Consider the following 25,812-nt stretch of genomic DNA (forward strand, 5'->3'; position numbering starts at 1 on the left):
ATTTTTGTTTGTTTTTGCTCTGGTGACGATGATTATTTATAATAAATGACAATGAACTGTTCAGGTTCAAACTATAACTGATTCACGATGATGAATGTTCTCCATTTAGACACATAAACTTAATGACTGATCATTTCTGTGACAATAAAAGAATGTGCCTTATGATCTTTGGCCCTCATTTTTTTTTATTTCATAAAGGAAGAGTAAAAATAAATCTATCTAAACGGTCTGTTTGATTTAGCTCGCGGAAACACTTTTTTAATCTTTGATTAATCAATAAATCCCATTCACAGCACCTGCTACATGTAAATGATGAATAAGTCATATATTTTTCAAAGAAGATATCCTGTCTTTCATAGTTAAAGCAGATGGCTGTTCAACGGGAATCTGGTTCTGCTTGTTTAAGGAAGTTTTTTCTCCCAACTTCTGTAGGTGTTGCATAGTGCTGTGCTCATAGTGGATTCATGTTAGGGATTTACACTGTTGGATTTTTTGATACTGATGTATACATACAGTACCATGCAGAACTTGTAGGCATATTTGGGCTAAAAACTGAGGCTGAAGTAAGTCGAAGACGTGGCGAGTAAGCCTGCCTGAGGGCACTATCGGGCAGGAAGGAGAACTGACACAACCCCAGCCATGCTCTGGATGTCCTGGCTTATTACCAGGGGCATGGGAAAATAATCTGTTGAAAAAAATTGCAAAGCCCACACCTTTAGTGCACTGCAAGGGGTGGATGTAGTACAAGCCCCTGGTCATACTCATGTCTCAAGGGCCCAAAATTCACTGGCTTTCACCTGGAGTATCACCAGGGATGAAAAGGCAGAGACAAAAGAAATGCCGTTGAGGCTGACCTTGGCTACTGGGTGACACCTGAGCTTGAACCCACCTCTCTCCAGCCTCAAGATGTGGCTAGTGAGGCCCTGCACTGAATCCTTGGCACCCTTCATGCCTAAAACTTATGCACATGGCTGTAATTCTACTTTAAACTCCATAACCTTAATACTTACCTTTATAAAGCAAGGCCTGGTGGCTCATTTGCGCAGTCTGCTGAAGATATCAATACTAATAATGAACTTTTTAAGCCTATAATAACATGCATCCTTAAATAATGTCATGTCTTTTAAATAAGATGAACAAAGATTCAGGTCTAGATTTGCTCTGTAAGTAATGCGTATGGAGATATTCAGTATGAATATGAAACTCATTGTGTTGCCCTGTGTATGAAATAAGCTATAAAGATAGTTTGGCTGGACTTTTTTTTTAATCTTTTCTTTAATGACAGGCATTTTTATTTTCATATTTTATGTCTACAAAACATAATATTTATTTTCATGCTGTGAATGTCAATAATGATCCGTCTTCAGAAGTCTATGTAAAGCACTTTGGATGGATTTATGTATGAGTGGTGCTTTATAAATAAACTGCCCTTCCCTTTTTTAGGCTTGAAAATGACTTAACCATGTGAACAGAGTGTAAAAGCATGAGTTTAATTACTGCTGTATCTAAGCTATGTGATGCATGGAGTAGCGGCTCGTACCTTCTCTTTCTATTAATAGTGATACAGATTTAACCTCATTATCTCAGTGGGGGCACGCAGCGGAGGGTGGGGCAGATCTCCATCGGCAGACAGCTGGCGTAGCGTCAACACAAGCACGCGATAGGCCCTAACTCCTATTACCACTTCCATGTCCTGTGCTGCTTTCAAGTACAATTTGGAAATTCAGAAGATTTTCCAATGACACTGCGGAATGACGGAAAAGGTTACACCGATACTTTGAATTTGGATTATGTAATGGAGGAAAAAGCATAAACACAGACATTTTCCTGAGGTGATCCTGACTGGCTAAATTGAAAATCTTAAATGGAAATGACAAAGTATGTAAAAAAAATCACTTGGTTTCCTTCAAGGTGGACACTGAAGCTGAAGCAGATGAGCAGAACCAGTTTTCAAGGATGTTTAAAAAAAAACCAAAACAAAACAAAACATTAATAAGTTGCACTAACCCACCAAAACCTGCTGTGGTTCAAATGCATGTTAATAGTGGGGGAAATATTAGCTACAACAGACCATGTTATCCACTACAGTGCACCACCAAACTGCCAAACTTCAGATATGGACCAACACACACCTATACATTTAAACCAATGTTAATGTTTTATTTAATCAGGTTAGTTATACAAAATTCAGCCCTTTATATTTGTCATTCATGGGGATGTATGCAAACGAAATGTTTAAATGGGATCACCCTTGGCAGTCGGCTCCAGAATCAAAGCAGGCTAACATAATTATTTACATTTTTATTTACGAAGGCCCACAAGGCCTGTCAAGTGTTGTGTCTAAGCTGTAACACAGGGTGGGGCTGTAGCTCTGGTTGATGGCCCCCTCTACCTAGATTAAAACCAGTACAGTGGATTGATGCCCAAAGCTAAAATGTTGAGTAAGCACTACAACATTTCCAATAGAAATATACAGTATGTTTCTGTTGGCTCAGCTAAAAAAAGAGCTGCACTATTTGGTATGTACCTTACCCAGTTTTTAAAAATCAGTATAATGTGTTGTATTAACTAGTTATCAGAAGTGTACCCAATACTTCATATATTGTTCACTCAATGTTAATCAAGTTGGATTTTTTTATTGGTTTTCTATGAAGTCTGATGGCTGTCAACTTGCTTTTGGGGCCAGCCTCTAGTGGCCACTGAAGGAACTGCTGTTTTCCCGGCTTGAGTCGTCTTGACGGTTTCCAATATATATTGTGTCATATAAAAACTAAGCATTGATATTCAAAAGTAAGTATTGCAGTCATATGAGAGAAAAGTCAAAATTATGGTATTAAAAAGTCAACTATGAGATATTTAGAGTTAGAAAACTTGGAATTATGAGATAAAAAGAAAGTCATGGTTATGAGATAAAAAGTTGAAATAATGAGATAAAAAGCCGTAATTATCTGAAAAATGGCAAAATTGTGGGATAATTAGTCATTATTATAAGACTGTGATTTAAAATTTTGTGATAAAGTCTGAAATATGAGATAAAATATGATTATGAGCTAAAAGTTTGAATTGCCATAATAATGACATTAAAGGGCTGAAATTAAGAGATTAAAAACTGATATCGAGACAAAAATGTGAAATTATGCTAGTAGGAGATAGTAAGTCATACATGCATTTAAAATGTTAATATTAGACAAAAATCTCATTTGTTAAATAAAAAGTCATGATGAAGGAAAATAACTTAAAATAAAAAGAAGAGTTTATGTAGAGATTAAATCTTTGTCTCATAAATTAGACCTTTTTATTTTATAGCCATGACTTGGGTCTTTTTTGATGCCTAGCTCCCCTTTTGTGAATTGGCCAAACTGGTTTCGATATACTCTGTGTTTCTGAGTTTTCCGAGCTGTACGTGAAGGCAGCAGTCATCACAACGGCAGAGGAGCCGTCGCGCCCGCAGCTCTCAGGTTATGTCTCATCTGCTGTGAGGACAGGACGGTATTATGAGCTGAAGATTTCCTGCAGTGTTATGATGGTTTGTGAGCTGTTTAAAGGGTGAGCGGCTCCTTACATGTGTGGTGGTGTTAGAGTAGATTTAGCTTTAGTTCTGTGGTTTTTACTTAGATTATTGGATCTTTTTTTCTTGAACCCCCCCTCGGTAGTTCTAGCCTCTCGGACAGTCCCGGAGTTGTAGTTTTGTGGCAGCACAATGACACTGGTGTTTTTTGATTTTGTGCTGGAATAGCGACACATGTTCGGCAGATAGGCTGCTCCTAGTGTCACCCAAAAGCAGCCGAGACCGGACATTTTTCACCAAGACAGAGAGCAGAAGAAGGAGACGCAACATGTTTGAGGCTACAGGACTCCCTCTCATCGTGCTGGACCTTACCTGCCTTATCCTCGGTATGTTAATCTCATCCTCCGCTTCCTGCCAAACCAACCTTTAATCCACTTGGTTTATTTAACTCCAAATTTAAACTTGATAAACTTTTAAAGCACCCAAACATGACTAATACACATAATCTAGGGCTGGGCAATGAACAGAGTTTTCATATATTTTCCCACGAGATAATAGGAGAAGCTTTACTGTTTGAATCAACATAGTTATTGTCCATATTTGATGAAGATACTATTAATACCAGTTTAATATCACCTAAACAAAAAAAGAAGCCCTAGACACTCACTATTGGTTATTTTATTGTGTTTATTTATTGAAAACAGGGGAAAACTCCTGCACACTAGCCAAACTGCACAAATCAATGGGAAATTCTTACAAAATTACCACCAATCACTAAAATAACAGATTTTATCATTTAAAAAGAGTATTGAACATTTTGAGAACCTTAAATTTGACTATAGAAATGTTGCTAACTTTTTTTTTTGAAAATTCATACAGTTTATCAGAGTTTAACTGCAATTTTGATCATTAAAAATGTCAAAATGACTCATTACTTCAGCCTATAGGTCTTAGATTTTGTTGCATTATCTGACAGGTTTCCTTCTAGTTGGATTGTTACTGGAAATCTAGCAAAGGTTTTAATTCTGGTGTTGTGACTGTTTGTAATTTCTCTGCTGAAATTATATGATTATATGTATTGTTTATTGACACTATGAAATATGACTTTTGCTCCATACTACCCAGCCCTAACAGAGAGTCTAAACAAATCACTTCCAAATAATTTACATGAACGTCACACAAATACACATGGGAAAGCCTGAGGTTTGCCAATCCAGGCAGGAAGATGGAAAAAAAAGCGCAACAAGTTCCACCCTGTGTGTGTTTTTTCAAGCAAAGCTGTATTTTTAGCGCAGTGTTTGGATTGTAATCGTAGTAAAGTCACACACTGCAGCACTTCTGAACTACTGCAGCTATACAGCAATAAAAAATACCTTTGAACAGAACAGGACGCTCAGAGTTCAGTTTGATAAGAAGGAGAGGTTAATGGAGCGAAGGAGTTGCAGAAATGTGTGTGAATAATCAGCGCTGTCTGCTTAGTCAGACTGTCTTGTGGTCTGCAGAGCTGCTGACTGTGCACCTATCCCCTTATTTATTTTATTAGCTGGCAGGAAAAAATCCCCTGGAAAATCTATGGTTAATCCACCTCCGTCATTTAATGTTTCATAAAGTCATTATGATCTTAGAGTATGTCAAACCTAGAATAAAAGTTGCCCATTCAAAACTGTTATTAAGTATTAAAAGCAAATGCTGCTGAAGGTACTGTATCAACACTTTTTCCTCCCAGCCAATGAGAAATCCTTAATATTTGATCATGGTAAACAATAAGAATGAAAGGTTGCTCTATAATCTTTATAAATAAGACCATGTGACATGAATGAAGGCAACTTTCTAACTAAAGTACCAGTATAGGTCAGAGTTAGTGTCTTGTGATACTCTTAAAGTAAATACTATAAATACTAAATACTGCAGTACTTAGCCCTGATATATTAAATAGGGTTATTGATGAATGGCAAACTGCAAGTCAGTGGGTATCTCAGATCTATTCTTAACTAGAGTGACTCTGATTTGTTATATTTCATTACATGAATTAAAATACTCTCTAATGTTCATGAAAGTCAGGTAGTTGTTTTGTGCTGGATATAATATCTATGTCCAACAATAAAGTATTTTTAAGTGCTGACAAATGTTTAAATGTTTTATCACTGGAGAAGATGACTGATATAAAACCAAATTTAAAATCCTATATACATTACGGTGCAAATACTAAAAAAGTTTTTTTCAGTTTGGCTTTTTAATTTTCTGATTAATTTATATGCAATGGCAGCTTCTTTTTTTACCTTTTGTCATGTAAAATTAGCTTCTCATTGATGGGAGAACAAATATAAATGACAAAAATACCACTAGCTCAACCATATATGCTGTATTATTATCGGTAGCGCTTTAAAATTTTGCCAAACCTTTCATTCAAAGAGATACAAGTTTTATTAAAGCTATGTCTGAATGTAAGATATGAATATTTTTCAAAATCTGCCAAAGAAATTGTATTTGAAAAAATTCAGAGACTGAACCGACATGTGGTTTAATCCAAAAGAGAAGCTAGATGTGCACATTAAATCTTCACTAAGTCAGAGTTTGAGACTGTGAAAGGCACTAAAACATAGAGAAGCACCAACTGTGAAAATTAAGGCTGATATCAATACCAATGTTTAAAATAACAATGAGACGCCAGTACTGATGCATTTTCATCATTTTCTGGTGTAATACTCCTAGTATGCCAACATTTTCCCTCACATTAGCCGTGAAATCAGATCAGTTCGTCAAACTGGTAATTTCCTCTGCTCAGTAGAAACGCTCTTATTTAATTCAGTAGCTACACCAGATAGCAGCATAAAATTGATGGGACACAGCTAAGAAGTACATGTATTTTACATATTGCACACAAACATGTTCAGGCCTTGGCCCTTGTTATCCACATTTAATTTGAATCAGGTATGATGATTTTCAGCTGAGATAAAAGTACTTCCTGTTTGGTTGAAAAACATGCAAATCTGAGAGCTCACCACTGCCACAGCCTTGGGTTTTTATTTTTGCACAGAAGCCAAAGATTCTTTGTCATTCAGGTGTCTTCTAGCTGTAAACCAAAATGATCCTGGATCAGAAGATTGTTCCGTGAGGATTCATCCTAGAAGGACCGCTGTAAATAGCCAAAAAAACTGTTGACTAAGCATGTTGAGAGACTCTTAAAATCTTGGGATGCCAGATTTGCCTACCAAATTCTAGCTTTTCTATGTGAGACTTGTTCCATGGGTTGCTGTTTTGAAAACTGGTAGTGGGCCAGTTTTCTAAAGCTATGCTTAAACCAATAAAATAAAAAAAGTAACCAGGCCTGCATGTACGTATATGGCAAAACTTCATGACTTTTGGACCAGGTCTAGAAATCCAAAAACCATCAAAATGTATAAAAAGGTAATAACACTAAGAATTTCTGTAGGGTCTTTGTGCCCTCAGTGCTCAGGCCTAAAATATATAAAGAATGTCTATGGGCAGACTTGAAACTAAAACACAGGGTTTATCCCCTGTGATGCCGTAAAAGTCAGCATAAATAAATACTAGGGCTTTCAAAAGATTACACTTTTTAATCTCAGTTAATTTTGGGATTCCTGTAGTTAATCACGATTAATCGCTTCTATTCTAAATGACACTTTTTTGCAACCAAATCTGTTTTTGAGCCATTTTGAACATTGTCTTAAACTAAGGGTAATTGACCTCCTGTTTTAATACAGACCTGTTTTTATAAGGAGATCAAAGATTTTAACATGAACCTAACCACAGAAAAAGGAACTTGTTATGGATTGCAAAGGAAATACAATGTGGAGACGACTTCTGACTGGTCCATTGAGCTGTCTGTGAGTTTTTAAAGTGAAATGGGACATTAAGGGGAAGTGGTGGACTTATTTTAGATCTCTGTTGCTGCAGGGAGACACTGACATGGCTTAACCAAAGTATGCTAAAAGGCCCAGTAAAGCATTAAATTAATCACAATTTGAAGAGAATAATGCACTAATTGTGGACCTCTGCGATTAATGCAATAAATCTTGACAGCTCTAATAGATACATTAAAAAAAAGATACAAGAAATATTTGTGTAGCCTAAACATATAGTAGAAATATGCAGAAAATACCTTGTAATGAATTATATTGAAGAAAGCAGTTAAACTTTTTTTGTGAACATGGTGATGCTGCAGATTCTTATTTACTGTACAATCAGGAAAGCAACTACAAACAGTTGTCTTCTCTCATCTTGACCATTGCTTTCACCCTCTAAGTGTGTATAAAGCAACATAAGGTAATAATAAAAGAAGTTACAAAATAAAGTTATGATGAATGTTATGATTGGAGTGGGATGTTTTACATTTTTTGCCTTTATTTTGATAGGACAGCAGAAGAGAGGAAGGAAATATGGGGAGAGAGAGTGGGGGATGGCTTGCACCAAACATGTGCCAGGAATCATTGTGCAACCAGAGCGTTGAGGACTATAGCTTCTGCATATGGGCGCCTGCTCTACCCACTGAGCTACACTGGCAACCAGGACAGGGCATTTTTAAACTTTATGTCTAGAGCGCATTTAGAGGCAGTCTATGGTGACCTAGGGCTGTTTTAAATAGCATTAAAGTAAAGAACAAAAGGTAAAAAACAAAGAGAGACATATGAAATAGGAGAGATTAAAAGAAGAAAAAAGATGGTGAATATTACTCCATCTGAACAAACTTCCTCTGTTTACTCCCTTCTCTATTTCTTCTCATTTTTGTAACATACTGTTTAGTCAGATCAGCATTTTCTACTCGCACAATAACCTCAAAAGGTGGTGTAGCTTTGCCCTGCAGTAGGTTTAAAAAAAGACGACTAAACAGAGCACAGTGACTTTGAGATAACTCATTTAGGAAAAAAGCGTCATTGCCAGTCATTGTTCTTGGAAGAATGCCTGGAGTTGCATTACTGAATTAACCTTTTGGCCTTCATTTCTTCTGCCTTCACTTTTATAAAGCTCAGAAAAGCTGCAAATCAGAGAGTATAGGAAATAAGGAGTGTGCAACCAGAGCAAGTCAAAGCTTGTTTGCATGCTTTTTTCTAAACAGATTAACATCATACCTTCATTGTTCCATAATGACTAGAATCTGAGCGGCACTGCATTGCTACCCGTTCTTGTCTCTTGCTTGTTTTAGCGATATTGTTCTTTCAAAGCTCAGAGCCTCGAGCGTTAACTCAGCTATTGTGAAACATTATGTCCTTTTAACTCTGCTATTGTGTAACATTATGCCCTCACACAAGCTGAATCTGTATTGCAGCCAAATAAAAACCCACAAGAGTCACCAGCTTCTCCTTGAGGAGGAAAAACACCCTTGAGGCCTAAACATATCCCATTTCTTGTGACTGAATTATAACATTATCATTGTGTAATAGTAGTAGCAGTGGTTGCTGTGAGTCACACAAGAATTTGCTGCTTGTAAACATGATGTTCACTTTGATGTAAGGAAAGCTGAATGGTGACCTCATTTTTAGTCACAATCTCCCTCTTTGTTCATTTTTCTACAGTTGGACTTCCGTTTTTCATCCTCACCCCTCGACACAACCCTTTCAAACGAGGTTTCTTCTGTAACGATGAGTCAATCAGATACCCGCTCAAAGAGGACACCATATCCTACCAGCTGCTGGGAGGAGTCATGATCCCCTTCACGCTCATTGTGGTGAGATGCCACTTCAAAATCAGCATCATTTTGCTTTTTATGTGTGACTCCTATTAGCTTATCGTTGAATCTCTTGTGTTGCAGATCATCTGTGGTGAGTGCCTTTCTGTTTACCTGTCTCGCATTAAGAACCAGTCTTTGGGAACAAAGTATGTGGCCTGCGTCTACAAAGTGGTGGGTAGCTACGTGTTTGGAGCGGCTGCTAGCCAGTCTCTGACAGACATTGCTAAATACTCCATTGGACGCCTGAGGCCAAACTTTTTGGCTGTGTGCAAACCGTCATGGGACCGAATCAACTGCAAAGCTGGTGGATACATCGAGAACTTCACCTGCAATGGAGACAAGTTTCTGGTGGATGAAGCCAGGTAATGATCCTGATTATAAGCTTACAGGAAGATCAAATTAGACCCTAGTGTCTGTATATTTTAGAGAAAACCTCACACATACCACATTATTAACCTTCCTCATCTAATTAATATGAAATTTAAAAAACTATGAAGAAGAAACTGTGCTGTTGACCCATATTTTAGTCTAATAAGATATGCTGAGGAGCCATTAAAAATTTAATTTTGAAGCACTTTTCAAAAGAAGTAACAGTATAACATGGCACAGTAGTAAAAGGAAACAAGCATATAGAGAGTGATACTAAATCATTTAACACAGATAAAAAGATTTTAAAAAATTCATAGACATCAATAAAAGCCCATGCATCAATGAAAACTTGCTTTATTGCACTTCCTACCAACAGTTATAAGTAAAGGATGATAAAGTGTTTTAAGAAGCAATATTGATAATGTCCAGATGCCTGTTCTTGTTCTCAGATTTTTTTCACTGATATGTGCTTCTCTCACTACATGTGGATAGTGTTTTCACACTGTCTAATTGGACATTTAGCACTGTTTCTTCTGAAGTATTTGACCAGCTGATGAATAAGTAATTTAAAAAACTTTACTTTACTTTAAAACATCTACTTTTTGCAAATTGCTGCAAAAATACATAATAAATAATAATAAATGATTGCTGAAATTACTATTTGCTACTTCAATAAAAATACAAATATCTCATAGTGCCTTTTGTTTGACTTTGTATCTGCTCTGTTAAAAACATGTCTCAAAGTCCAAGCTGAGACAACAATGATGACATCAGTGGATTTACTGTCATAGATAATGCTCAACTTGGTCCACTTGGTTAAGGACAGACATGACATAACTGTTTTACTGCCTAAATCATACTGACACAGTAAGAGGACGGAATATCCACAGGATAATATATGGACTGATTGATACAATTATCAAATCACTGGTTCTAACTTCTGATTTTTTTAATTGAAAGAAATAAGGTGCCCTCTTTGGCAAATTGACTCATTATATCACTACATTATGAATCCTCATTATGGTAATGATGATACCAGTAATCCCAGAATTGCTGTTATCATCATATTATTAAATTTGGCCTCGTATCTTACTGTCTGGTATCCGAACTTTTTAGAGACAGTGCCTTCCCCATAGCTGTACAGAGACTATGAGGTAGCCCAACATTATATAAATGATCAGCATATTCTGTGGACTGCTTTTCTTGCAGTTTTCTCCTTGCTTCATTTGTATTTTACATATTTTTATGAAGCCATCACATGTTGTTTGTTTAGGTATAAGTTTTGATGGCCGTCACCGTATGTATTCTGCATTCATGCAAGTGTTGATGCCTGTATTTATACCAGCATGCATCATGCACGCTATTTATTTGCCCATGTTTTTCAAATATTCTTGTCATGTTTTATTTGTGGATGCTATGATGCTTATTATCTGTTATTGAGTTGACTATGACCTTATAGAGGTCATTTATCCAGCTCTATTTTGATGAACCTGAGTCTAAGTAATACATTTGTCATTAATCTGACATGATTAAATTGATGTGATCTTTTGTCCATCTTTGAAGGTTGTCCTTCTTCTCCGGTCATTCATCCTTCTCTATGTACTGCATGCTCTTCCTTGTAGTAAGTACATACTGTATTTTCCTCGTCAGACATTAGCTGCCAACCCTGTACTTTACATGTTTTCTCTCTGACAACAACACATCAGCTGGTTGTTAAGTTTCTAAAATATCCACTGTCTTCCTCTGACTCCTGTAGCTGTACATTCAAGCCAGACTGAGGTCTGAGTGGGCGAGGCTCCTTCGTCCCACCATCCAATTTTTCCTGATTGCGACCGCTGTGTATGTGGGCCTTTCCAGAGTATCAGACTATAAACATCACTGGAGCGACGTTCTCGCCGGCCTCTTACAAGGCGGTTTAGTAGCTGTTTTCACAGTGAGTTTCATATAAAGATCTACCAGCATGATTGCAAAGCAAGACATCTTGTGATTTCTAAGTGAATAATAGAATAAGGTAGTGAATTTTTAATGCACAACTACTAAGAGCACATATTTGTGCTATTAAGGACATATTTGAAAGCATGTTTCAAATTGTTTTATAGTTAAAGTGTTTATTCATAAGACTTTGCAAGTTTTTTCCCCAAAACTTCAGGTCAGAAAATAAATCTTGCAGGTTTAAATGCTTTATAGTGTTTATGACATTCTGAACAGTAATAAAAAAACAAACATGCTCTGTATAAATTTATGCGGAGTAATCATTTCTGAAAAAGATTGTAAAGCTAGACTCCCTCTGGGTTTGCTGTTATTGGATTTGCATTCACACTGACAGGATTACGATTTCTCCCGCTTATTTTTGTTAAGTGTTGTCACATGAGTACACTTGAAATAGAATCAAAACCCTTTACAAAGAAGATAAAATTTTCTTTGGCTGAAAAAAACACACAGATAATCAAATCTACTTTGGGGAGATGGGGGGGGGGGTAAGTGGGTCCAAAGAGAGAGAGCATTTGCTAAAGATTTGCTGTGAGAGTTGCATAAAAAGCCTTCAACAATAAGTTTTTAATTATTGAACTATCTCCATTTTTCAACAACAATAGCTCAACAAATTATTTTATAATGCTTTCTGGTCGTCTTTGCAGGCATTCTGTGTGTCCAATTTTTTTGAGCAGCCGGTGGATCCAGTGGTGTCACAGGAAGAAGAAGCCTCTCACACCAGTTTACAGGAAAACCCCTCGAATGGGAACCACTACGGCAGCACTGAGTGAATCTGATGCCTCAAAGACAGTACTGTAAAGAGACTTTAAAATTGCCATGGAGGACCTAAAGTACACCAAAGGACTGCATGCAAGTGCTTCTATTTATGCTGGCTGCCTGTTCCTATGCATTTCTTCAGCACAGCTTGCCCCTCAGTTAGAAGATGCTGAAGTCTGCAGGATTTGGCTGCTATACCTTTTGGTGTGGTTGCTATACTTCAGATACAGGGAGAAAGTGCACTACAGAAGACAGCTCCTTTCCTGTACTACTATGTAAAGATGATGACATTTCTGCCAAGTTTTTAGCAAATCCAACATAATAGTTTATTTTGGAATTAGGACACAAAATACATTATGTTGGGTTTACCTTAGGACAACTTTCATTTTACAGTGTGAGCTTGTTGAAAGTGTGGTTTTTAGTATATATCGGTCTGGAGTTGCTAATTTTATGAATGAATGAAATTCCTTAAGCTCAGAATATAATGACTGTCTGTGTGCACACTGCAAGCAGGCTTGTAGAGAGCCTTGTACCTGTGAATAAGAAAACCTGGACTGTCCTTAAAGTGGAGACTGAACTCTAAAATAATATATTTCATGTTGATTTTTGCCTTAGTCAGATTGCTGCTACCTGCTATCATGTCCTTGATATTTCATGTATGAAAAAACAATGCATTGATTTTTAAATTAATGTTCTTTGATCACTTTTTTACAATTTGTATGATCGTCTTTGTTTTTATTTGTCAACATGGAAGCTTTTAGCTACTGTTTGAAAGCATTCTTGTTAAAAATGATTTGATGAATAAAAAGAGGCTTGTTTTACTTTTTTGTTTTGAAGTGGGGAACTTCATTGTGTGTTTAGTCAGCTGATGTGTGAGTTTTATGTACAGGATAAAGGAAGAGAAACAAGACTGGGATTGAGAAACCAAGCTGTCTCAAAAAATGTGGATCTTAAAGAAAGTTTTTTCTACCAAAACCTGCTTTGGGTGTTTCATTCACTGTCTCTGAAAACAGACCATAGAAACCACAGGCGTGCAAACGGTGTGATGACAATGGAAACAAGATTGTTTGATGTCGTGCTGGTATCATGAATAATGAGATTAAGCACTGCTCAGCACATAAACAGGATGAGTGCCACAACACGACAGGAGAGATGTTAGCAGAAGCGTGCTGATCCTTGGCTGCAAATGTCTCTGTTGAGGACAACTGTATGGCCTTAAATCCTATTATAGTGACGGGAAAAATAGGATTAAGAGAAATTAAAGGACAGTCACATTCGTTGTCAAGGTAAATGGACCAGCTCTTTTAACTAAGAAAGGTTACCATTTTGGAGACCATCAGAACCCTTCTTGTATACATTCAGGACCTTTGTGATTCTTCAGCACTTATACAAGTACACTATATGGACAAAAGTATTTGGGCACCTTACCATTACATAAACAGGGGCTGTAATGTTGCTAAATTCAAATACATATACTTTAATATGGAGTTGCCCCCCCACCCCCTTTTGCAGCTACAGCCTCAACTCTTCTTAGAAGACTTCCAACAAGATTTTTTTTTCTTTTCTCTGGGAATCTGTGTCCATTCATTCTGTAGAGCTGATGAGATCAGGCACTGATGTTGGACAAGGCAGGCTGGCTCGCAATCACCGTTCATCCACCCAAAGGTTCTCGATACGGTTGGGGTCAATGCTCTGTTCAGGCCAGATAAGTTCTTCCACATGGAACTCATCAAATCATGTCTTTATAGTCCTTGCTTTGTGCTCTGGGCCATAGTAATGTAGGAATAGGAAGAGCCTTCCCCAAACTTGCCACACAGTTGGAAGCACTGTCCAAAATGTCTTGGTGTGCATTCAGATTGCCCTTCACTGGAGATAAGGGGCCCAGCCCAAACCTTGAAAAACAGCCTCATACTATTATCCCTCCTTTACCAAACTTCACAGGTGGCACAATGCAGTCAGGCAGGTCATGTTCTCCTGGCATCTGCCAAACAAAGAAGTTAGATTTGTCACTCCACAGAACACGTTTGTGCACGGTGTGCTTTACACCACCCCATCCGATACTTGGTGACCCATTCCATAAAGCTCCAGCTGCACAGTTTTTGTGCTTACATTAATCCCAGTAAAAGTTCTGAAATCTTCAGTTGTGGAATCAGCAGAGCTTTGACAACTTTTACGCCCCATATGAGCCTTGGCAGGATGTTGACCCCGCTCTGTGATTTTACATGGTCTTCTGCTTCATGGCTGATGTGCCTAAACATTTCCACTTCCCAATAATATCACTTAGAGTTAACTGTGGGATATCCAGCAGGGATGAACTTCAAGATCCATCTTATTGCAAAGGTGACATCCATCACAATATCACACTTGAAGTCACTGACTTCTTCAGAACGGCCCATGTTGTATCACAAATATTTGCAAATAGGGAATGCATGGGTGGATGCTTGACTTTACACACCTGTGGCTATGGGTCTGATTGAAACACCTGAATTCAATAAAACTGTGGCCGAATACTTTTGTCCCTATATTGTATACAGTATATGATGTCGGTTGAAGAAAATTAGGAGGCTGAAGACGAGAACTAGCCTTTTGATGTGCTTGACACCAAAATAATGAGTAGTTTTAGTGATGACAGTCAAAGTAATACAGCAAATTCAACTGATTTTGAAGAGAGAAAGTAACATGAGCTCACACTGAAAACTCACTATTCAAGAGGGGCTGGTTCGCAGTCAACTGAGCAGATTTCATAGCGGTGGATTTTCTAGCTTCATCAATGTTTCTCTCATTTTAAGTTAAATTCAAAACTGACTCACAGAGTAAAAAAAGAAATTATAAATATACAATGAAGTTTTCCAAATAAAGAGGTAAGATTTGTTTAGATTGGACTGCTAGCTTACTGCTAGCTTGGTTACCTACAATAGCTGACTTAGCTTCAGGCTGAATATTCTTCTTAATCCCAGAACAAAAACGGCAACTTACAGGAGTTACGTGTCATTATAATATCGGCATAAAACATATATTGATATATACAAACAATACAAATGCTACGGTGGTTTCTGTGGTGTAGTAAACTAAAACCATAGACATGACTTCTGTTTAGTAGCAACTACCTTTGAGCTCTTTCAGCAGCTGTTGCTGTTTTTCCACTTTTAAATCAAGTTCATATGATCCAATACAATTTTAATCACTTATTTAAACTTAAAATAATCTGTATGTTAGTAGCAGTGGGGCATTATTTCATACTCTTACCTTATCCCACTCTCAGTTCCTGTTAGAGACTCATCTCTACCTCAGCATTTCATTCTTTGGATTGTTAATGTTAAAAATGTGAGAAATTTACTACAACAGAAAAATGTTCCATTGTTTCCCCATTGACTAAATTCTGCTGACACCACTGAGTAAATCTGATTTAGAGACAATGTTTGTGCTATCTAAGGGACAATATGAATTGAGGTGTTAAATATATTAGAACACATAAAGAGAAGTGAGAGGGTTGAAATAGGCAGTTTGAAACGGGTGGGTGAAATTTCCTGGAGACACCGCAAATAAAGAACCCAAACAGGAGACATTTCTTAATGATTATGAATACCACATGCACACTGACCTCGAGTCTGTTTTGCCATCTGAAAAAATCTGCTCATCTTGCTGTTGTATCACCCTGACCTTCCCCCATGTCTAAAAACTGAGTGCTCATGTTGTATGTTGCTCCACAGAGCTCTCTTTTGTCACGCTGACCCCTACAATAGTCCTAATTGAAAGCAGCTCCATTCACTTTCTGTCACATGCCTCGTTCTATCTTGCCAGACAGTGATGGCACTGCAGAAACAAGCCACTCTCAGGACTTAGAGAAATGACACTGAATCATTATCTCCTAACACTTGTTCCAAATAGTGAGAAACACTGAGATATCTTGATAAGATTACCTTTAAACTGTGCTATTATAAAAGTAGATGGGAAAGTAGGAAGGTAGAAAGTGGTAGGTAAATAATAAACAAGATAAACTTGATACGAAAGGAGCTGATCAGAGCCTGTTTTATGTAAGACTTTCAAGATTCAGTTTGAGTAACATTTCTGTACGTTCCTGTTTTTAAGGGACATGTACGAGCAACTAAAGAGTAGAAACAACGGAGGGAAGGGAAGACATAAAAATGATAAAAGTGGCCTAGGTGATAGGGGAAATAAAACGACTTTGCATGCTGTTATGCCATAACAATAAAGTTTGCTATTGAGGATATGCAGATAAGAAAGCACACGCTTCTACAACAAAATTTTAGATTGAAATTTTTCCTGTGTTAAAGAAGAAGTGATATTGAAAGCGCTGAAGCCAGCTAGAAGTGGAGTAGATTATAGATGGAAACTTACTGTTAACTGTGCCTAGTTTATGTAGTCCATGTTTTTATCTTTCTCCCATTTTTTTCGTTAATGACTTTAGTGATGGTATTGGGTCAAAGCCTCTTATCCATTTTTCGCCATTTTATTTTTTTTCATCAATCAGTACTGTTGATTACCCTTTACAACTGTTAGTTGGTTTTAACAAATTTTAAAGCAAAAAACAAGTAAAACAGATGCTAATAATCACCATTCAGTGTTAAAATTAATTGGAAAAAAAAATAGTGTTTTTTATGATTGATGATTTTGCAGACAGGTTTTGGCCAATAATCTTTAAAATTACATCTTTTGCCTCCATTTAGTATATAACAGATAAATAGACAAATGCAAGGAAAGTGGAGTCCTGGTTTCATGCTGCGGTACATGAATAGCAGAGAAAGGTAGGGAAAGATAATCACAGGTAGTTTCACCATTAGGGCAATCATAGGCGTTTTTTCCATCAGACAAAGGTAGGTAATTGCTTTAGGCCTTGTGCTCCATGGTGTAATCATTATAGGTGGGCATCCAATATTATATATAGTGTGTCTAAGAGTGCTTTCATTGATTAAAATGTTTACTTTGAATTTGAATGAGGGGCCAAGAGTAAAAAAGCACAAAAGTAGATTTTGATTTTCCAAGAAAGTCCCTGGGGAGGACTACTGGCCCCAACAGCAAGATCTAAACCCCTAAAAAGACCTAAAATGTCTTCATATCAAGCAAATTTTAGTAAGGTAGATTCCTGTCATGTTAAACATTAAACTGATTGATTACTGTTTTGGTACGATAGCATGCAATTAATATAAATGTATGATCTGTGGTAGAAGAATGGAGATATACACTGTAGTATATATATGTTTTTCAGTCTGGTGGTGCACTGATGTGCATAATACTGAAAGTTTGTGAGATTATCCTTTAAAGGAAAAAAAAAAAAATATTCAATCACTATGATTGCAACGCTGCCTTTTTAAACTTAGAAAGCCAAAATGCTAAAATATAGGCTGTTCTTGTGAACATTGATCACAAATGTTGGTACAATAGTGAGTATATTTTGCACAATTTAGGCATTGATTGTAGTCCTAGGGTGGCTAAATGTGTTTTTTATTTATTGACCAAACTAATTTGGCAACTAATGCCAAACAAAATCAGATACAGGAACTTGTATTTTAACAACCTGTAATGAGTGATGGAACTGTTGAAGCTGAAACTGTTGTTAACATGCCTCGAGCCTCAGGGAGTCTATTTTGAGGTATCTGAGGCCACCTACTGGACATGGAGGAAACAAAGGCTGCCCTGAGCTACAAACGAGGAAACGCTGCAGAGCAGTGGTTCCACCATCCACCTTTAACAGAAACATCACGGCCCAAACGTCAGAACATTTTCCACCACTCACTTTTCTCAGTGAAAATAGTTAAAGTTTGGACCTTAAATGGAAGAAAGAATTACTAAATGAAAAGACAGGATGAAAAGTGCATAACTACGGAAGGCCTTGAGAGGACTTTCATGAATGTTATTTTACCGTTTCCTGTGGTAGCTGTAATTTTTTGTGATCAAAGAAATTAACAATATCATGGGTAAAAAATAGCTTTGAAGTACCAAGATAACAGGAAAAAAACAGTCAAGATTGCTAAAAAATTACTTTTTTGATTGCAAAATGGAGTAAAATAAATGAATGCATGTTAAAGCTTTCATACATCCATAGAATTTTTTTGTCGAATTTGTTATTTCTGAACACTCTTTGGTGACCCAATACAAGCAGCACTGCAACTCACCTGTGTCCCAGCCCAGGTGAGAACCACTGCTCTCAAGCAACAGTATCATGAAAAGCTATTTTACCAATCTTTAAGAGATGTCTACATTTCATATGCAAGCTACTTCTTAAACTTTTCCGGTTGATTGAGAATAATTATCTTAAATTAAAGCCCTGGTGTAAAATCTCTTCATTTACTAAATATTTATTAGTACAGCATTTATAGTACTTTTATCTTACACATATCATACATCTTAATGACATTCTCTACCAGAGCAATTGCAACACTCAAATTCTGCTCTGTGATTATTACTAGGTTAAACCCTCCTCTCTGTCATTAAGATCATGCTTATATCACACAGTAAATAAAAGATCCAGATCTAATAAAACCACACAATGAAAGATGGACTTAATGTGTGACAGTGTCTGTAAATTTATTACCCAAGTATCAAACATTTCACCCCAACATTTCATCCATGGATGAGAAACGGGGTGCACAGATCACTCTAACACTTCTGAGCACACAGACTGATCAGGTCAATCTTTACACACTTATTTACCCTTTCTAAATAATTCTCTTATGAACAACTTGTTACAGAACAGCAAACATATTTCATGACTGGCGTTTGCTCTGCTGCACACAACCTCCAAATTTTGGTACAAGGCGCTGAGGGCGCCAACTACACTTGCAGTTTAATCAGAAAAATTTCACAGCACGATAGGTTTGTAAAATTTTATTTGGAGAAATCTGTACATGGAGGTTTTGGCCTTCAGTGTGTTCACATATATAAGCAGAATGGACACAAGGACAGGTAGCTCACTGAAGATCAAGACAAGTGCTATCCATTACTCAAAGCTGGACAGGAAGTTCACTACAATCTGCTTCAGTTTAGCATCTGATGCTTCTGAGATTTTGCCGTCAGCCCTGTAACAGAAAAAAATGAGTCAATTCAACAGATTCTAGCTGCTACCCATTTTAACATGGAGGAAAAATGAGAAAGATGTCCAGAAAACATGGGCTTAAGAGGTCTGACTCACTTGATTGTGGCGAGCAGATCCTGATGCTGGCTGAGGATGTGCTGCAGAAAAGCCTTCTCAAACTTTGTGATCTTGCTGGGCTCCATTTTGTCCAAGTGACCTCTGACACCGGCGTAGATGACTGTTACTTGTTCTTCAATGGCCATTGGAGCTGTGGAGAAAATGACAGCTCAGTTTTGGCATTTCAACATTATTTGCAGGCATTTTACATTTTATCAAACAGAAAGAGTAGACACTTACAGTACTGTCCCTGCTTGAGCAATTCAGTAAGCCTGACACCTCTGTTCAGGAGCTGCTGGGTGGCAGCGTCAAGGTCAGAGCCGAACTGGGCGAAGGCGGCGACCTCACGGTACTGAGCCAGCTCCAGCTTCATGGTACCGGCCACCTACAGGGGATTGTAAGAGTAATTTTAGTGTTGTAGATCATTCAAGTGTGGGATCCATTTATTTATTTATTTATTTATTTTAAATTCGCTTCAGGTGTTACCTGCTTCATGGCCCTGGTCTGGGCAGCAGATCCTACTCTGGACACAGACAGACCCACGTTGATAGCTGGGCGGATACCCTTGTAGAACAGCTCAGTCTCCAAGAAGATCTACAAAAATAGATTGGAAAAAAAAAAAATCAATGTTACGGCCTTATTATAACATAAGAAATGTCAACAACCATCAATATGAACACTGAAGACTGTCTGGAACAAACCTGTCCGTCTGTGATGGAAATGACGTTGGTGGGGATGTAGGCAGACACATCACCAGCCTGGGTCTCGATAACTGGCAGGGCAGTGAGGGAGCCGCCTCCAAAGTTGTCGTTCATCTTAGCTGCTCTCTCCAGCAGACGGGAGTGCAGGTAGAACACATCACCAGGGTAAGCCTCACGACCAGGAGGACGACGCAGCAGCAGAGACATCTGACGGTAGGCAACAGCCTGAGAGGGAAAAGTATGATTTGATTTACTGAGGTCGCACAAAATTATCAAATTGATTCAAATAAAATCTGAATGTTATGTTCCCCTTTATAACAGCAGTTACCTGCTTGGACAGATCGTCATAGATGATCAGGGCGTGCTTGCCATTGTCTCTGAAGTATTCTCCCATGGAGCAGCCAGAGTATGGGGCCAAGTACTGCAGAGGAGCAGCATCAGAGGCAGTAGCAGAGACCACGATGGTGTACTTCATGGCATCAGCATCAGTCAGCCTCTTCACCAGCTGAGCCACAGTGGACCTCTTCTGTCCGATGGCAACATAGATACAGTACAGCTTCTTCTTCTCATCAGTGCCATCATTGAAGCGCTTCTGGTTGATGATCGTGTCGATAGCAATGGCAGTTTTTCTGGAGAGGGAATAGTGGATATTACTAAAAGAACATTTCTTTAAAACTGTGCTTTAAAATGCTAGTGTTTCTACGAATGAAGTATGTGACATAAAAATGTTTCTGCATTAGAGCTTTTACCCAGTCTGCCTGTCACCGATGATCAGCTCACGCTGGCCTCTGCCAATGGGCACCAGGCTGTCCACGGCCTTGATTCCAGTCTGCATGGGCTCCCTCACAGAGATACGTGGGATGATACCAGGGGCCTTCAGACCCACACGCCTACGGGTAGCAGCACCAAGAGGACCCTGAAAGGGATGCATAAATATGGTTAAAAATCTAGACACTACCATGCATGTAAACAGAATTTTATTCAAGCTACTGAATTCTAGTGCTTAAGTCAATTTTGATAGGACTTGAGCTTAAACCTTCATTCCTTAATGATCAGCAAGTTGCCTTTTAACTTCGAAGATAACTCTCTCAAAAAGTGTTGGTGTAACTTTAGTGTTTAGATTCGACATACAAAAAGGTATATCATTGCTTTACTCAAATATAAATGGTACAGTTTTCGCTCAATTAACCTTTCCATCGATGGCATTTCCCAGAGCGTCCACCACACGGCCGAGCAGCTCCTCACCAACAGGGACGTCCACAATAGCACCAGTCCTCTTCACGATGTCACCCTCCTTGATCAGCTTGTCATTACCGAACACCACAACACCAACGTTGTCAGGCTCCAAGTTCAGAGACATACCCTGGAGGGAAAAAATGATCCATCGGTAAATGAATCACTTAACCTGGGTAGCTTTGGAGTTGAGTACAGTACCAGGATAAAGGTAATTTCAAGATTAAAAAAAAAAAAGTTTTTGGAGCATTTTACTTTTTTGAAGTTAAGAATACACAATGTTGTCCTAGTACCCCATTTACTCAAAATGATAATTCACTGAATCCTATATTCACCATACTAAAACACCTGTACAAATAACAGGTTCATAGTTTCAATGCATCTTAGGCGCCCTTTTAAACATACTTTGAGTCCAGAGGAGAACTCCACCATCTCTTCTGCCTGGACATTCCTCAGCCCGTATACTCTGGCAATACCGTCACCAATGGACAGCACACGTCCGGTCTCCTCAAGGTCTGCAGAGGTGTCAGCTCCCATGATCTTTTCCTCCAGGATAGAGGACACCTCAGCGGTGCCTGTGAAGGAGGCATAATTGAGATATAGTCTTGTTTTTTTTCCTTACTAATTTGACATTCATGCATCTTTTAAATTTTCTGCAAAATCCCAAACTGCTTTAGGAAAAAAACTAAGCTAGATTTAAGAGCATTTGCGAGAGAATGAGATGCTTAATTTCCTAGTCATTAAAGCCAAGTCTGATTAAAAACATTTTATTTGCAGGCCAAAAATACCAGAATTAAATATGATAAAAGCTATTAAAGGTCAAATATGTGCACACATGACTTTGCTATATTAACTACGCTGTTCTACTAAAAGCATTTTAAACTATTACATTAGAAAACGTCTTCCTGCTTTTGTTAATACCTTTTAGGGACATGCAAGATAAATTTAGTATTTGAAGTACATGAGGGCTGCACCGTTTTGAATAACTTTCAACGTGATCTGCTGTTAATTTGACAGTGCAATTATGAAAACATACTCTGGATACAGAAAATAATCAATGACCTTCGTCAATCACCGTTTAGTGACCCATGGTGTGCAGTGCGAAGTTTCTGTCATGTTGTTTTGACTTTCTCACCTGTCTTCTGCAGCCATGGTCTGTGTGTGTGGAGGTGGTTGACCCCAACGCAGGCGGCCGGTACAGCCTTGGACACCTGATTTAATGGCAGACATTATCAATCGTCGATGCTAGTTAAGTTACAAATAAGATACTGCGGTGATTATTAAGGAAACATGCAGTTTATTTGCCTAACTACTTTAATTGTGTGCAGCGCAAACGACTTGCGCTGTCAGGCTTTCTGACCTTCAAAGCGTGGCTGAATGAGCCGTTAGCAGTATGCTAGCATTAGCTTGATTACTAACTTAAGCGCTGCTCGCTACGGGCCACGATATTTCACAAGGGCAACTTAAACAAACACATATAATTCAAATATATGAACACCATATCATTAGGCATTGCTGAAGAGAATTAGAGACGTTTGTATCTGCATTTATAAGTCGATGACAACTTCGCTAGCGGCCTGTAGTGTTAACATTACCCTTCACGCCCACAAAGTTCTTACTGCTTAAAAAAAAGCTTGATGCTACATTACTTAATAGATACATTATTTAACCGAATACTTACAAATCCAGCCCTCCTGGGCAAGGTTCTGGCCAAAGCTGCTGCAACTCTCACGGATAACATTTTGTCGGGTTGCTAATGACCTGTCCTCCACCGCTAGCGGCTTCGACCTGCTCAGAGAGAGAATGTAATGGCTGAATGAACTCTTCTTCTATTTATGTCAAACTGTTGGCACGTTTTCTGCTCTATCGCCTACCACTGCCCCCTGTCGGCATGGAGATGTGCAAAACAGCAAGAACTGCAGTATTTCCCCCTCATACGTTATATGAACTGGTTTGTATTCTCTTTAGGCAGTGGTTGATGAATGTTTCCTATTTGGAATAAAATAATGTCCATGTTTAGTCAGTGATCTGTGAGAAGAGGTGTGCTTTAAGGTTTCACTTTAAGTTTAAGAACTTTGAAAGTGATCATTTTTTTTGTTGTTTACATTTTTTAATAGAGCTGTGAAACAATTTAAATTTTTAATCATGGTGAATCCCACCATTTCCACAACTAATCTTGTTTAATGTCCTTCTTTTGTCACATTTTGAGTTCCATTATTAGTCATTTAAAACGGTTGTATTTCATTTAAGTGCTACAAACATATAAAACATCCAAAAACACTCATTTGTTCACTTCTAGCCAGACTTCTGCTCACCATGTAACGGGCACTAAGTGGTGAGTCAGAGAGAGAGAGAGTAAAATATTTTTTTGCAGCTCTTAAATACCATGCTTTTTGTTGGGTTAAACCCAAAAATGCTTTTTATGTCACCACATCAGTAATATTAGTCAGTAACTTTAGTATTTTATTATTATCAGTATTATCACTGTGATTGTCATTATTAGTATTTGTTTCTGACATACTCTGCTTTGGCAAAAAAGGTGTCAACCATTCATGTCATTAAAGCATATTTTGAACTTTGAACTTTAGTTGCTGAATGTCTATGTCAGGGCTAATCAATTAGTTTGGAATGAGGGCCAGTTCCCATATGAAGGGCTGTAAGAGCTATTGCAAAACATACGGTATGTGAAATGATTATTTATAGCTTTTACCTATCAGTCAAGCTGTTTTGGATTTTTTTCATCTGTTACAACTATGGCTGGGCAATTAATCGCAAATTAGATTAAATCGCAATTTGGCCTGCTGCGATTTTCAAATCGCAGAAGGTACAATATTTCTTTAATCTGAAATTTGTATCAAAATATCAGGTTAATTTTTCTTTTTTTTTTTTTTTTATTTGCAGCAGAGATGTTATGCATTAAATATCATGCAGTCATCCACAGGCTATTTTTTTTGAATAGTCTACAATAATACTACTTTTTCTGAACATTTTTCTAATTAAATATAAGAATTACATAAAAATTATAACTCCCTTCAATACATCAATATCTGTCCAATCTGAGTCAAACTCATCACAATTGGTATTTTAAAAAATTATTCAGCTCCAGTTTTATCCAATATTGTGTTGGTTATAAAGTATTATAGAATTATTTTATTGCTTGTGTTTGTTGGTAAAAAAAACATAATAGGAACTTCAGAAATAATCACATATCGAATTGCAATTGCAATACAGGGGGAAAAAAATGCAATTCGATGTTTTTCCCCCAAATTGTTCAGACCTAGTTACAACCCTAACTTTTATTGAGGCAAGCATACACACCTTTATGGTCTTTGCAGTTGTAGTTGGCTTTTTCTTTTTGCCTGAGATCCATGCTGAGTTAGCTCTCTCTTGTTCTGCACAAGCCCCAAAAAAAGGGTGTCATATCCTCAATATCAGGTCTGCCCCCAAATCTTCCTGTGGCAAAAACTGGAGCTAAGTATTGTCAAACTTTATATGAATTGTCTTAAATTGCCCTCTGAAGTTGAAATCCTTGCACACCAAATGCACTCATTGCAAAGTAAGCACAGAGGCTTTGCACAAACGGCTAAAAACAGATAATTCTCCATTTTGTCAGGCTTACTGGCTGATAACATGTTGAGAAACTGGAGTGGAGAGCACCAGTTGTGTCTGGCAGGAATGAGAGGAGGTGAATTAACAAGGTTATCTACTCACTGAGGTGGGACAAACTTTGGAAATAGATGTGACAGATAATCATACAAATATAACAAACTGACAGTATTTTATCAAACAAAACTTGTTTGGATCATCTATAAGCATAGGTAGTCTACTTAAAATGTCATTAAGAGACCTCGGGGGCCTGACCTGGCTCCAGGGCCTCCAGTTGAATACCCTGGGTCGAGGTTGTATTGAGTGCCAATAAACAAAGTTATTGATTGAAACATCATCTGAAACATTACATTACAACATTACATGCTGTATTCAGTGAATCAAGAGTCATATTTCGTCATTACACCAGAATTAAAATCACACAAGATGCTTTTTGAATGGAAATAGATTTATAATATCTACCAAGAGCCATTAAAGTCTTTGTTTACCCAGCACTTGAAGTTCATTAAGGGGGTTTTTCACACAGCTTTGCTCCTGGTGGCCTTGGCTACCTGTTTTGGTCTCTTCCTTGGACTTTTGTTGTTTTTAGTGCAGATTTACCAATTTATTAGAGAAGATATGTGTTTTATGCTATCATTCAGTTTTCTGCAGATGTAGCTGCTGCATTACATAAAATCCTTAACTATAACTTTTACTTGTAGTTAAAAAAATAAAACTAGTTAAGCATGAGTTAAACAATACAGGAAAACTCACAAAGCATTTGTACATCTTGTTTGATTGTGAAAACAGTTCTTTGATATCTGAGCAA

The 25,812-nt window shown here is 37.7% G+C and overlaps 2 protein-coding genes across 2 annotated transcripts; one reads left to right on the forward strand and one right to left on the reverse strand.

Annotated features, from left to right (window-relative positions):
• The first annotated feature begins 3,440 nt into the window (after nucleotides 1–3,440).
• On the forward strand, nucleotides 3,441–13,135 carry LOC121509271 (phospholipid phosphatase 1-like). Its single transcript, XM_041786509.1, has 6 exons — nucleotides 3,441–3,894; nucleotides 9,043–9,194; nucleotides 9,279–9,559; nucleotides 11,130–11,187; nucleotides 11,323–11,499; nucleotides 12,203–13,135. Exons 1-6 carry the CDS (start codon nucleotides 3,837–3,839, stop codon nucleotides 12,326–12,328), a joined length of 852 nt encoding a protein of 283 aa, XP_041642443.1. The 5' UTR covers nucleotides 3,441–3,836; the 3' UTR covers nucleotides 12,329–13,135.
• A 6,010-nt stretch (nucleotides 13,136–19,145) lies between these two features.
• On the reverse strand, nucleotides 19,146–23,234 carry LOC121510433 (ATP synthase subunit alpha, mitochondrial-like). The gene is made up of 11 exons (XM_041788472.1): nucleotides 23,080–23,234; nucleotides 22,534–22,609; nucleotides 21,804–21,973; nucleotides 21,355–21,528; nucleotides 20,915–21,081; nucleotides 20,494–20,794; nucleotides 20,166–20,390; nucleotides 19,951–20,058; nucleotides 19,705–19,849; nucleotides 19,465–19,615; nucleotides 19,146–19,351 (listed from the first exon to the last, which is right to left on the reverse strand). The coding sequence occupies exons 1-11, from the start codon at nucleotides 23,137–23,139 to the stop codon at nucleotides 19,273–19,275; spliced, it is 1,656 nt and encodes a 551-aa protein (XP_041644406.1). The 5' UTR covers nucleotides 23,140–23,234; the 3' UTR covers nucleotides 19,146–19,272.
• Nucleotides 23,235–25,812: the final 2,578 nt, after the last annotated feature.

The sequence above is a fragment of the Cheilinus undulatus genome, linkage group 5, assembly GCF_018320785.1.
Source record: "Cheilinus undulatus linkage group 5, ASM1832078v1, whole genome shotgun sequence".
In the NCBI taxonomy this organism is placed as follows: Eukaryota; Metazoa; Chordata; class Actinopteri; order Labriformes; family Labridae; genus Cheilinus; species Cheilinus undulatus.